This window comes from Notamacropus eugenii, chromosome 3 (genome assembly GCF_028372415.1).
Source record: "Notamacropus eugenii isolate mMacEug1 chromosome 3, mMacEug1.pri_v2, whole genome shotgun sequence".
NCBI lineage: Eukaryota > Metazoa > Chordata > Mammalia > Diprotodontia > Macropodidae > Notamacropus > Notamacropus eugenii.
The window spans coordinates 215,933,442-215,947,946 of NC_092874.1; the positions used below are offsets into that span (position 1 = coordinate 215,933,442).

Consider the following 14,505-nt stretch of genomic DNA (forward strand, 5'->3'; position numbering starts at 1 on the left):
AGAACCTAAATTCTACCTTTTTCCTGACCCATCTGATGCTTTTCAGGGTAACACTAACCTTTTAATCACTGAAATTCACAACTTATGTTTCATCCTTAATTTTCATATCCAAACTGTTGCCAAGTCCTATTGTTTCTATCTTCATAAAACTCTTGTGTAAGCCTCTTTCTCTTGTTTTGACATTGCCATCACCCTACTGCAAGCTCTCATCACTTCATACCTGGACCACTGCAGTAGTCTGCTGGTGGATCTGCTTGCCAGAAGTCTCCCTACACTGTGATGAAGGCTGAAAGTGGAGGGGGTGGTGAGACCCTTGCAAAGACTGGAGTACAGGGGCAGGTTGCCTGGAATGAATTAGCAGACTCAAGCATTCTTAAGGTCAAGATAAAGATTTATTATGTTTTTCAGCAGTCAAGAGTTCTTAGGGAACCTGCTACCTTAGAGGGGTACAGATAATGTTTATATAGGATATTCTATAGTAAAATGTGCCAAATATGCTAACTATGTGGTTTAGGGAGTGATTAAGGATTGGTTAGTTCTTAAAGGAACATGCACTTTTGGTATCTACTGTGCAGATATTTTACCCAGAGTTCATGGGAAAATAGTCCAACGTGAGGCTCCATGGAGGTGTAGTTTTAGACCTGAAACATCATGAAGTCAACTAATGATCAGGACTGACCAAGAAATACAAGGCTGCTCTCATCATTATCTTGTTAGACAAGATAAATGCAAGGGAGTATATGTATGTCTAAGTCTAAGATACATATGATTGGTCAGTGAGTAGTAAATGTTGTTATGACCCAATACAAAGCCTATTCAGCCAATACACAGCTGGTTCAGACTCATAAATTCTATGGGTGCAGCTGGCTACTGTATCAGGAAGGGAGGTAATGATTGTTGCTGGGGCAGGTTGTGTCCTTGGGCTGGGGAGAAACTGCCTGGGAGAGTATTTTGAGGCTAGGGAGAAATGTAATTTTTAGAGAGAAATGTGATTTTAGGATTGGGGTCCAAGCATGTGTACCCAAACACCCCATCAACTCCAGATCTCATCCTCCATTCAATTTGTCAGTGTTGTTCCTAAAAAACAGTTGTGACCATGCCACTTCCCCATATCTCCCAATCAGTAAACTCCAGTGACTCCCTGTTACCTCCAGGATCAAATATAAAATCCTGTTTGACATTCAAAGTCCTTCTTGACCCTCCTCCCCCTTTTCTGATGCTTTTAAACAAGACTGGCCCTCCCTGAATGTCTTTTAATACTGTGCTTGTGCTTTGCTCTTTTGCTTGTACTTTATGTTGTATTATTTTGCTATAAATTACAATTGTTTGTAATTGTACAAATGTTTCAGTAAAGGAGTCTTCTTGCTTAACCAGAGGTCAGATGAATGAATGAAGGAAGGAAGGAAGCATTTATTAAACACTATATGCAAAACAGTGGGCTAAACGCTAGGATATAAATAGAAAAAAAATAATACCTGCTCTGAAAGAGATCACATTTTAATAGGGGAAATGAATGACATATATTGACTGACTGGTCTTTTGATATTTGAATCTAGGCACAATGTTTGCACTTTGTAAATATATTTGCTAGAACAGATCAACAAAACGGGTAAAAAATTTATTAGGTATTAACCATGTAGAGTATGCAGTACAGAAAAAATTAAATGTTTAGATAAGACCTGATCCTTGCTGTCAAGGGTCTTATGGTCTGGTCAGGATGGTATTACTTGGCATACCTAATAACACAAAGAAAGTATTTTTTGGTGTAATAACAAGTTGAGACAATGTAGTTGATCATTGGCGTGGTCTTTTTTTCTTGGGGGCACAACCAGATTAGTTCACTGTCATGAACCCTGATCAGCTCTACTCATTACCTTCCTTTCCCCTACCTCCATCTCCCCCAACCTATCTTAATTATCTTGATTAGAGAAAGAGAAGGGAAAACAAAGTGACAATGAGTAGAAACATGTATTTGGTTCAAAATTATAAAGTTACCAGAGAAAAGGATCCAGAGTGTCATTGTTCTAATTTTCTCCTCCTTAGAACATTTCCCTTTTTTCTTATAATTTTTTTATTTTCAATTTTCAACACTCATTTCCGCAAGATTTTGAGTTCCAAATTTTTTCCCCACCTCTCCCCTCCCCCACCCCAAGACACCATGCATTCTATTTACCCCTTCCCCCAATCTACCCTCCCTTCTATCATACCCCCTCTCTTCCATTAACCCCATCTCATCTGTTTTCTTGTGGGGCAAGATAAATTTCTATACCTCATTAACTATTTTTTATTTCCCAATTGCATGTAAAAACAATTTTTAACATTCATTTTTAAAACTTTGAGTTCCAACTTTTCTCCTTTCCTCCCTCCCCACCCATCTCCACTGAGAAGGCAAACAGTTCAGTATAGGTTATACATGTGTAGTTATACAAAAGACTTCATAAAAGTCATGTTGTGAAAGACTAACTATATTTCCCTCCATCCTATCCTGCCCCCCATTTATTCTATTCTCTTTTGACCTTGTCCTTCTCCAAAAGTGTTTATTTCTAATTATCTCCTCCTCCCATTTGCCCTCTCTTCTATCATCCTTCCCTCATCCCACTTTTCTCCTTCTCCCCTACTTTCCTGTAGTGTAAGATAGATTTTCATACCAAATTGAGTGTGCATATTATTCCCTCTTTAAGCCAGATGTGATGAGAGTAAGCTTCACTTTTTCCCTCTCCCCTCCCCACTTTTCCCCTCCATTTAAAAAAGCTTTTTCTTGCCTCTTTTGTAAGAGGTAATTTGCTCCATTCCATTTCTCCCTTTCTCCTCCCACCTCTCTCACCCCTTAATTTTATTTTTTTTTAGATATCCCTTCCTATTCAATTCACTTTGTGCCCTCTGTCTATATGTATATAATTCCTCTAGCTACCCTGTTACTGAGAAAAGTTGCAAGAGTTATAAATATTTCCATGTAGGAATGAAAACAGTTCAACTTTAGTAAGTCCATTATGATTTCTCTTTCCTGTTTACCTTTTCATGCTTCTCGTGATTCTTGTATTTGGAAGTCAGATTTTCTATTCAGCTCTGGTCTTTTCATCAAGAGTGCTTGAAAGTCCTCTATTTCATTGAATGACCATTTTTTCCCCTGAAAAATAGTAGGCGATTTTCTGGATAGGAGATTCTTGGTTTTATTCCTAGTTTCTTTGACTTTTGGAATATCATATTTCCAAGCCCTGTGATCCTTTAGTGGAGAAGCTGCTATAACTTGTGTTATCCTAATTGTATTTCCACAATACTTGAATTGTTTCTTTCTCCCTACTTGCAATATTTTCTCCTTGACCTGAGAACTCTGGAATTTGGTGACAATATTGTTTGGAGTTTTAGTTTTTGGATCTCATTCATGAGGTGATCGAGTAGATTCTTTCAATATTTATTTTACCTTCTGGTTCTAGAATATCAGGGCAGTTTTCTTTGATAATTTCATGAAAGATGACATTTAGGGTCTTTTTTTGATCATGACTTTGAGGTAGTCCTATAATTTTTAACTTGTCTCTCCTGGATCTATTTTCCAGGTCAGTTGTTTTTCCACTAAGATATTTCACAGTTTATTCTATTATTTCATTCCTTTGATTTTGTTTTATAATTTCTTGATTTTCATAAAGTCATTAGCTTCCATCTGCTCCATTCTAATCTTTAAGGAATTATTTTCTTCAGTGAGCTTTTGGATCTCCTTTTCCATCTAGCTAATTCTGCTTTTTAGGGCATTCTCCTCATTGGCTTTTTGGATCTCTTTTGTCATTTGGGTTAGTCTGTTTTTTAAAGTGTTATTTTCTTCGTCATTTTTTGGGGTATCCTTTAGCAAGCAATTGTCTCATTTTTCATGATTTTCTTGCATCACTCTCATTTTTCTTCCCAGTTTTTGCTCTACTTTTCTTACCTGATTTTCAAAATCCTTTTTGAGCTTTTCCATGGCCTGAGACCAATTCATATTTTTCTTGGAGGCTTTTGATGGAGCTTTGACTTTCTTTTCTTCTGTTTTCATGCTTTGGTCTAACTTGTCACCAAAGTAAGGTTCTGTAGTCTGATTCTTTTTTTGGTTTTTGTTCATTTCACCAGCCATTTACTTGACTTTTGAATTCTTTTTCAAGGTAATTGTCTGCTTCCAGTGAGGATGGATATTGTCAGGGGCTTGATTCCCCCTCAATCTGTGGGCCTAGCTCTTTAGAACCGTTGGCTGCAGCTGCACCTGCTGCTGCTGTGGCTGCTTCAGTTTCCTCTGCCCGCTTCCCTCTGAGCCACCCTGGGGCTAGGTCCAGACCACTCCACTCTTCCGCACCAGTCCCACAGGCTTTTTCCACTGACCTTCCAATTTATCCTCAGCATTTTGTGGTCCTAAAGTCTGGAAACTGCTACAGGTGCAATTCTGTCTCCTCAATGCCTGCTCAGGTACTTTCTGTACACTTTTGGCCTACACTGGACTGCACTCTGCTCCCAGCACAGTGCAATAGACACTTACTGGCAACCTTCTAGGCTGTCTTGGGCTGGAGATTTGCATCACTCCATCATTCTGTGGGTTCTGCAGCTCCAGAATTTGTTTTGAGCCATTTTTTACAGGGATTTAACTGAGCTTGATGGGAGTGCTCTAGAAAATCCACGCTGTTACTCTGCCATCTTGGCTCCCTAGAAATTCTTTTATATTGCCCTTCCCTTTGATCTGTTATAGGAGAGTTCTATCTAGAACAAGATGATAGAAATACTGAAATCTTAAAAAAATAATGGGGAAGTCAGCAGGGTAAAGGTGGAATGCATATTGATGGGCAAGGGTTTTGTACAGTGATTATTCTTGGAAGAGTTTCAGGGATCTGGATGGATTTTGGATAAAAATGGAGCTTGTCAGTGACCTCTTTCTTAGAACATTTGCGAGTTCTGTTTTGACTGTGCTTGGTCGTTTAAATCCTTTCCAGGAGAATGTCTTAAGCCAGGAGAATTGTGTTCTTCCTGTTCCTGACTTCATGAATGACAAGTAATTTTAGACAAGTTGCAGAATATTTCTGTCTTATTGCCGTATAACAATCTGAGAAAGAAAGCTATAGTTGTTGTAGTTTTAGATTTGATATCTTTTGGGTAGAAAAGGCAATTGTTGAGCAAATGGGATGTATCTATGTATGTATGTGCATATGTGTATATATGTGTGTAATACAAATATGCATAATACATATATACATCTGTGTATGTGTGTGTTATATAACATAGCCTAGCATATTTGTTATTTGGTATATTTTTTCTCTTATTTCTTCAGAAAATACTTTTACTCTGGACAAAAATACATTTTTGTCCAAATATGTTTCACTTCTAAGTGTGTCACGATGCTGCTTCTCAGGAATTTAGACTTCCAGCAACAGTGAGTAGCTTAGTAGAGAACCAGGAAGTGTTGGTTTTCTTTTTTTTTAAGGTTTTTTTAGCAGACAAAATTATCATTGACATGTCCTGTATTGAATTTTTATGCTGTGGTTTCTAGGAAAATCTAACACTGAATTTTGACTCTTAATTTTCTTACATTTCTAATGTTCTTCATTGTTTGAAATTTTATGCTGCAACAAATTAGAATGGAAAAGACTGCAAGAAGCAGGCATAGTGACTGGGAAAACAGAAAGGGATGTTAAGACATCAGCACTGTATTAAGCAAAGAATCATCAAAAAATTATATCTGGTGTACCCTCTTTTAAAAAGCAGGGCAGGGTAAAATACCATTTAGTAAGATTTACAGTAATCAATATAATAAAAAACTACCTAAAATTTTTACTGCATCATTTGGAAAATTTGCTTTTGTGGAGTACATTATTCCTTATTGATGTTGTATTTAAGTGAAATATAGTGTTTCATAACAAAACATTAACTTATGTATTTTTTCATTCTTTTCTTTCCTAGTATGCATTACCACTTCAGTTGGTGAACAACCAAACTATGATGCACTGGATGGAGATCTTTCGCACTATTATTGATAGAATAGTCCCCCCTGTAAGTAAAGTTTTATTTTTTCTTGAGGAAAATTATAGTTGGGGATTGGAGTGCTTTCTGAGTCCAGATTTTGGTTGAGTGAAAAATCTTTATTGATTTTAAATTTGAACTTGTTCAAAGATGATTGTGCCCATGGCACTATTTTGTGTCATAAAGTGTGGTATTGTGCTTTTGTTTTCCATTTTATTATAATTTTATTCTGGTCTTAACAAATAATAAAATGAGCATTTCCATGTTCCTTGTAAAGTATAAGGAGAGTATATGAAAATTGTGAATCTCTCCTACATTAGAGCTTGCTTTTCTTTTTAACTATATAAATTCATTTTGTAACTTTCTTAGCTGTTCTGCTTGTCTGTGATTGCTTCTAGTCTTCCTTTTGTTCTTTTCTGTTTTTGGAGTGGGGGATCAGTATCCCTAGTCCTACTCTTCCTCCCATTACCCCTTAACATCTTAAATAAGAAAAAGAGAAACAAAACCCTTGTAACACATAGATGTTACAAGGAAGTATGCTTGCCAAGCCAAACAACATCCCCACATTGGTGATATCCAAAAATGCATTTCTTTTTCTGTATCTTTAATCTAGTACTTGTCTATAGTTTCTGTCTGTTGATGGGTAATGGTTGGTCATTGCTTTTATCAGAGTTCTTAAGTTTTCAAAGTTTTCATTATAGTGTTGGTATTGTTTAAATTGTTCTGCTCACTTCGCAAGTCATTGGCTTCTATAAATCATCTCAGGTTTTGCTGAAATTGTTTCATCATTTTTAAAATTTTGCATAATCTATTCATACACTGTAATTTACTTACCCATTCCTCAATTGATTGACACACCATTGATTTCCTGTTCTTTGCCACTACCAAAAGAGGTGCTATAAGTATTTTTATAGAGGTAGGTACTTACTGTTTTTATTTGATCCCTTTGGAGTATTGGTCTAGTAAGTGTCAGGCTGTGTCAGATGGTTTAGTACCTTTCCTGGGCATAGTTCTAAATTGATTTCGAGATTGATTGGACAAATTCATAGCTCCACCATCAAATTCATAGCTCCACCATCAAATTCATAGCTCCACCAGCAGTGCATTAAAGTGCCAGTTTTCAATCAGCCCTTTCACAAATTGTCATCTCCCTTCTTTCTACATTTTTGCCAGTCTCATGGATATGGGGTAGAACCATAGAGTTGCTTTCCTTTACATTTCTCTATTAATGATTTAGAGATTTTTTAAAATCTGGGTATTGATAACTTGGATTTCTTTCTTTGAAAGCTTCATATCCTTTGATCAAATCTATTGAGGAATTGCTCTTGTTCTTACATATTTGAATAAGTTTCTATTGTATCCTAGTTATAATTACTAGAAAAACTTGGTAACTGAGATTTTCTCTTTCCTCCTGGTTGTTACCATCCCAGTATTAATTGCATTAGTTTTATTTGTGCAAATGTATTAATTTTATATAATCAAAATTGTCCCTTTTATCTTTATCTTTGATCCTCTCATTTCTTGTTTGGTTGTGAATTCTTGCCGTCAATAGTTTGGGAAGACAAACATTTCTTCCTTGATCCCTAAGTTCTTTATTATATGACCTTTCATATACAATCAAATAAACATTTAAGAAATACCTACTGTCTAAATAGATGTAAGAAAGAAGCATCTTACTAAGAACTACATGTGGCCGATGGTGAACCCAGAAGAACTTTTATTTAATGTTCTTCAGGTGACCAACAAGTAGGCTATTTGTTTAAGACAAATACACAACTTCTTTATCCTTATCCCTGATTTGCAATTTCCTCCTGTTTTCCCATTGGGTTCTGCAGGGTTTACAGCCTATTGGGGATACCCAAACTACTCACATGAATCTGCGCCCCTGCTTACATTTCCCATTTTGGCACCTACATTTTGACACCCCTTCCCCTGATTTTCTTTTTACCTTATTTGGTCATAGTTCCCCATAGCTATAAGTGTAAGCTGATATGTTGGTCCACAAAACCAGTTTTAATCAGGCTAGTCTCAGTCTTGTATGGGGACAGGTGGGTCTTTCCAACTATCTAACTGCCATGTAAACTCTTACATCCTTTTGAGCAACACGCAGGAGCAACATCCTAATGGTGATTTTGCACAGAAAGACAAATGGAATTAGGTTGTGTCCATGTTTTTAATTTCTTTTAAGCTGGTGACACACATGGATCACATGGGAGTTGCAGTCAGAACTGGGTCCCCCCTAAGGGAGCCAGTCCAGGACTGGCTTGATTTGGGGTTTGGGGGTACAGGAGTTATACGCTTTTCAAAGAGTAGATGTTCTCAAGGGGTGCCAATCAACTCTGACTGATCAGCACACTGGAATGTTGGCTATATTAAAATCACCTATCTTGACAATAGGGAGGAATCAATATTTTCCTAGACCTGTCTAGGCAACACAGTGAACAGGAATAGACCCTTTTAGATTAGATCTTAATATCCTTCTGAAGAAGAAACTGAACTTTGGAAGAAAGGTGGATTGGGGGGAAGGTCTGAGTCTCCAAGATAATGATTACTAAGAAAAGTAATTTTTCACATCCTAATTTTTTTATGAGATGGCCTTTCATATCCAATCAAATAAATATTTATTAAGTACCTTCTAAGTGCCTAGGGACACAAATAAGAAAATTAGACAGACCTTGTCCTCAAGGAGCTTATTATCTAGTGGGGGAAGATAACACACAAAAAGAAGTTTTAAATGGTGGGGTGTGTTTTGTGTGTGTGTGTGTGTGTGTGTGTGTGTGTGTGTGTGTGTGTGTGTGTAAGACACTAAGGGGTTCTCAGCTGGAGGCATGTTTTTCCATGGAATCAAAGCCAAACAGAGCTGCTTTTGAAAATGGGAGTTACTAGAAAGGTTGTAAGCCTCCTAACAAAAGAAGACTTTGGGAGTTTAGTGCTTCTCCTTCCAGCCCTTAAGAGAGGAGAGTGGCAACTGAGGGTGAGTTGAGGTGTTTAGTTTCAGAATCAGTTTCAGTTGATCAGCTTATTGGGGAGTGGGGGAGTTAGATGGGAGGAGACATTTTTTCCATGAAGTGGAAATCCACTTCCAGTGGGAATCCAAGCAGATTTTGTAATATGGAGTCCCATGTCCATTTGGAGCTTTTCTTGGTGTATTTTGTGAGATGTTGTTGTTGTTTGTCCTCTGTTCTTGACCATGACATCAGAGAGGTGATGCCATGACATGCCAGTGAATTGGATTTAAATGAGGGAGGGCTGTGCAAGGTCACCAGCCTCACTTTCTTCTCTGGAGTCATCATGACTGTTTAATTTCTTCCTCTGAAAACTGCCTGTTCATATCCTTTCACAATTTATCAATTGGAGAATGACTTGTATTCTTGTAAATTTGACTCAGTTCTCTGTATATTTTAGAAATGAGGCCTTTATCACAGACACTAGTTGCAAAAATTCTTTCCCAGTTTTCTACTTTGAGGGGAGGACTCTTAGGGGTTTCTGGCCAAAATAAAAATAGTTGCTATTTACATTCATTCTTTACCAATCTGGGTCCAAACAATGACCTAGTAGGGCTTGGCCTGGGACCTGTTGTTGGCCAATCAAGGAGAGCCAGAGTGGTTTGAGGTTAAAGCTGGTTTTTAAGAAAGAAAAAAAAATTGTGAGATGTTGTTCTTTACCTGACTGAAGTTTCTCATAGCACTTTGTAGTTTTCTAAACAGTTTTTTGTTTTATAATGACTCCTTATCTCCACATTTGAAGTCTTTGGTTTTATCTATTGCCCTTTGCTTCTTTATGTTGTATACCTAATTTGTTCTGCTGTCAGTCTATGTTTTAATTGGCAGCAAATGCTTTTCCCCCCCAAAAAACAAATCTACTTTCTTTACTTTCCTCCTCCAAGTCCTTTCTACCAGCACCAAAAGTTTTAATGATAACTGTTTCATATTCATTGCTTTGTTTTTTGAGATCTAGTCCAGCTAGGCCTCTTTATTCCCAGTTTTTTTCATTATTTCTTTTGAGATTTTTGACCTTTTGTTCCTGCAGATAGGTTTCATTATTTTTTCCTAACTCTTTTGAAGTAATACTTTGGTAAGTTTAACTGGTATGACACTCAGTGAGCTAATTAATTCAGGCAGTATTGTTATTTTTATTATATTGGCTCAGGATCTTCATAAATAATATTTGTTTTTGTAAAGAGTATTTTATAGTTGTATTTATATAGTGAGTATTTTGATAGGTAAACTTTCAAATATTTTATGCATTCTATAGTTACTTTGAATGGAACTTGTCTCTTCCTGCTCTGTAGATTTATTTTACATCCTGTAACTTTGGTAAAGCTAAAATGTCTCCATTAATATTTTAGTTGGCTTTCTAGGTCCTCTAAGTTCATTTCATCTCTAATAATTGGTAATTTTGTTTTTCCTTTGCTTATGCTTATTTTTTTCAGTTTTTATTTTCTTATTACTAGCACTAGCATTTCTCTATTATATAATATACACAGCTAGGTGGCTCAGTGGTTAGAACACTGGATAAGGAGTTAGGAAGACCTGAGTTCAAATCTGACCTCTGTCACTTACTAGCTATGTGACTCTGTGCAAATCACTTACCCTTTCTTTAGAAGGAAATGGTAAACTACTCCAGTATATTTGTGAAGAAAACCCTATGGACAGTATTGCTGAGGTCAGGAGGAGTTGAACATGACTGAACAACAACTGTGTATACATGTGTATGTTCTGTCAATCTGAAAAAGAGGCAAACAGGCTAGGTGATATGTAAATTCATATTGTTTTATTCCCTTAAAGCTAGCAGATACATGTACACTGAGCCAAAACTTAAATTTTGACCATCTGATTTAGAGCATTCCCAACTCTGGATGTCTATGTCACTCAAATTTATGATCTCCATGTATGTTTAACCATAGTATGAGAAGGGAATTTTCTTAATTGAATAGGTTATGAATACAGTAAAATAAGAGAGTTGACAGTGTCAGTAGAAATTACAATCCAGGATATCTCTGTTTCTTTTACCATTAACATCATATAACATAGTATATGTCCATAAAATATTAAGATAAGAAACATCCCAGTATTCAACGTAGTTTCTGGTCAAGATACATTGTCCTTGGAAGTCATTAACAGAGGAGTGCTCCAGTCACCTTCACCTGGCCCTGTAGTGTTGACAGAGAAAAAGGCATTTTGAGTTTACTAAATTTACTCAGAGAGCAAGACATGTCTGTTACGTCAGAGTATTGCAAAGCATTGTGGTAGATTAAGCTCAGAGTGGGCCCCAGTGTCTCTCCTGATTGGCCAATCCAGGTTTTTGGCCTTTCTCAGGTCTTGGTGGTTCAAAATGGTTTGGGGAGAGGTCTATACACACATCTATATGTATAATATATACATATATTTATACACACACTTAAATATATACATATACACACATATAACCTCAACACTACACTGTCTCAAATAATTATAGTGATAATGGATATCTTTGCTTTACCCCTGTTCTTATTGTGAAGGCCTCCAGTTTGTTCCTATTATATGTAATGCTGTTTCTTGGTTCTAATATTGTGTTTTCAGCATTGTGCCATTGTAACCAATAGATTGGAAAAATACCTTTTGAATATGGGAGGAAATTAGGCAACAGTGATTTTCTAATGTGCCAGGTGCAGTGTCTTCACTTAAGGAGCTTAGAATCAGTTGATAGTAAATACCCATTGTATACAAGATAACTTGGGAATGGGGTCACTAGCCTTGGTGGGGGGGGGGGGGTATCAGGAAAGGCCTCATATAGAAGATGCTACTTGAACTAAACCATGAGGAGTGTTGGGCATTCTAAGAGACAGAGGTGAAGAGGAAGCTCATTCTAGGTATGGAAGGGGAAAGCCTGTTCAGAGATATGGAAATAAGACATATAATGTATGTGAATAACAGCAACTAGGTTAGCTGGATCATAGAGTGTGTGGAAGAAAATATGTAGTAAGTCTGGAGAAGTAGGCTGGAGCTGTTGAGGTTTAGAGGTGCTGGAACCCTGAAACACTGACACGGGTCCTGCCTGAATGAATTCGTTTCAAGCCTTTTTTCAGCCAAAAAAATCCCCCATATTTATTAAAGATCTGCCATATTGACCAAATTCTTAAGAAATCTGAGCATTGGCTAGACTCTTATGAAATCTGAGCATTTGTCAAGCTTGTATTGACAAGTGATCCAGAGTGAATCTGAGCACTTTTATGAAGGCTGAAATGGATCTTGTATACAGAAAGACTGTGGGAGGGATCTAGTGTTGGCCAAGTAGTTTGGGATGACTAGAGGAGAATTTTAGGGAGGGTTTTGATTGGGAGACCAGTAGGCTGAAGTGACTAGAGGTAGGAAGTCCAGAACCAAGAGAATGGGGTTTAGATAGGATCAAGGGTGGGAAATAGCTGCAGGCATCCAAAGATAACAGAGCGTGGTAGGGGGAGGGGGAGGGTTAAGCTAGGTTATGGGTAACTGAGAATCCTGGGCATAGTGATAAGATCATGAAAGCCTTATAACCTCAGGTGAATCAAGTCAGATCAAGCCAGATCAAGTGGGAAGATTCCAGGAAAGTTCAAGGGGATTCCCAGAGCCTGTAGCCTATCAGAGCCAGATTGTAAAGAATTATAAACTAGGAAAGGTGATATTGTTTATATCTAGCCAGAATCCATCCTGGTTCATCAAGCCATTGTGATCTCTAAAACAAACACAAATTAGATTGTAGTTCAGTGTGATTCAGTTTAACCTTAACAAAAGTTTATATGCTATTATCTATGGTTATGATTTTTTTGACTTTGTCTTTATATCTCCAGCGCTTGCTACTGGGACTTAACAACTGATTCATTGATGGCCATTGCTCTATATTTGTTCTTTCAGGAGACTTTACAGATTGATGAAGATGATAGACCAGAACTGGTATGGTGGAAATGTAAGAAGTGGGCCTTACACATTGTATCTCGTCTTTTTGAACGGTAATAGTCTAATGTTTATATCATTTACATCTTTTAGTATTTTCTTCATTGTGAGATTCTTCCCTTTCAGGGATATATGTCACTTAGAATCTTAGAGGGAAAAGTAACTTCTAGTTTTTTCCACTAAACAGGCCTGTGTTTCTGAGAGTACATAGATTTTGACTTGATGACCTTCAGCAGTTTATTTCAGTCACTTCTACATGGTTCTTATACGATAGAAATAACATTGCTGTGCTTCTTGGAATGCAGCCAAGGTTTTCAGAAAGAAAAGCAGCATTCCTTTATTTCATGCTAGAATTTATAAATGATTTATTTACTTCATAACCTTTTGAAGGTGTTCCTCAGAAGTTTTATGCAATACTCTGGTTTTTTTTAAAATGTTCTTTAAAACCTTTAGAAGGGGAGACCTCATTGCAATTTAAAATATTATACATCCAGAGTTGCTTCAAAGAAAAAAAAAATTCCTAAGGTCACTTAAGGATAGTCACTTAAGGATACTTAGCCTGAAAAAAAGTATTTGAACCTCAAATCTGAATCTAAGTCTTAGCTTCTTTCTTATCTTTATCAGTCTAAATAGGATTTGTTGATTTTATTCAAAATGCAATTTAAGAAGGCTTTTTTTTGAGGGCTTACAACGTACAGAACACTGTACTAGTTGCTGGAGGACATGTAATGATTCTAGAAGACAATCCCTTCCCATCATAGAGTTCATAATCCAATAGGTAGGGGATAAAAAAACATACAAATAAATATGCATTCTAGGCGTAGGAAGCAGCATGGAGTGAAGCACAAAAATAGGACAGTACTAAGCATGTGAATAGTACAGCTTAGAGCCTATAGTACTTGTGAAGGTGAGACAAAGTAGTGGTGAGAAAAAACTGGAAAGGTCAAGTAGTTCCAGATTATGGAGAGCCTCAGAGTTTGAATTTTATTTGGCATATAGCAGGGATGCATTTAAAGAAATTAGGCATTAGAGAATTTTAAGCAAAAGAGTGACATGATTGGATTAGTAAACCTGTTTAAAGTTAATGTGGCAAAAGTGTGAAGGATGGTTTGGAAGAATGAGTCCATGGTACTTTATGAAATCATTCAGGCAGGTGGTAATTATGGCCTTAACTGATATTGTGACCATGGGAATAGACAGGAAATAATGGATATATGAGAAATTGCTAAGCTAGAAATGTTAAAACATCATAATTGATTGAAAATGGGGAGTGAGGGAGAGGAGAGAATATAAGGTAATTCTTAAGTTCTAAACAAGAGTGACTGGAGAAATACTCTTGCCTCTCATAGGAATAGAGAAGACAGAAAATTCAGGGGGAAATATGATAGATATGGTTTCAGATATACTGTTTGAAGTGCCAATAGAACATTTTGGTAGAGATATTCTATAATGTTGTTGGTGTGAAGGCTCTGAAGAAGGAGCACGTTTGGAGGTTTAGATTTCTGTAGGAGTGGTAAAATGATAGTTATGTACTCAATCACCAAGGGAGAGAGTTTGGAGAAGTAAAAAGAACCAATGTTAGGTAATCAGGAAGAGGGGAAAAAAATGCAGACAAAGGAAG

At 36.9% G+C, this 14,505-nt stretch overlaps 1 protein-coding gene across 4 annotated transcripts in view; it reads left to right on the forward strand.

The window, feature by feature from the left end:
• Positions 1-14,505, forward strand: part of IPO8 (importin 8) — a 179,114-nt gene that overhangs the window by 75,186 nt on the left and 89,423 nt on the right. For all 4 annotated transcript variants that reach the window (XR_011977119.1, XM_072654411.1, XM_072654412.1 and 1 more), the window contains exons 6-7: positions 5,911-6,000; positions 12,846-12,940. Coding sequence is in view for 3 of the 4 variants with exons in the window: in XM_072654411.1 (XP_072510512.1) it covers positions 5,911-6,000; positions 12,846-12,940 (185 nt within the window). In the remaining variant the exon portion in view is untranslated. The remainder of the gene's footprint in view (positions 1-5,910; positions 6,001-12,845; positions 12,941-14,505) is intronic.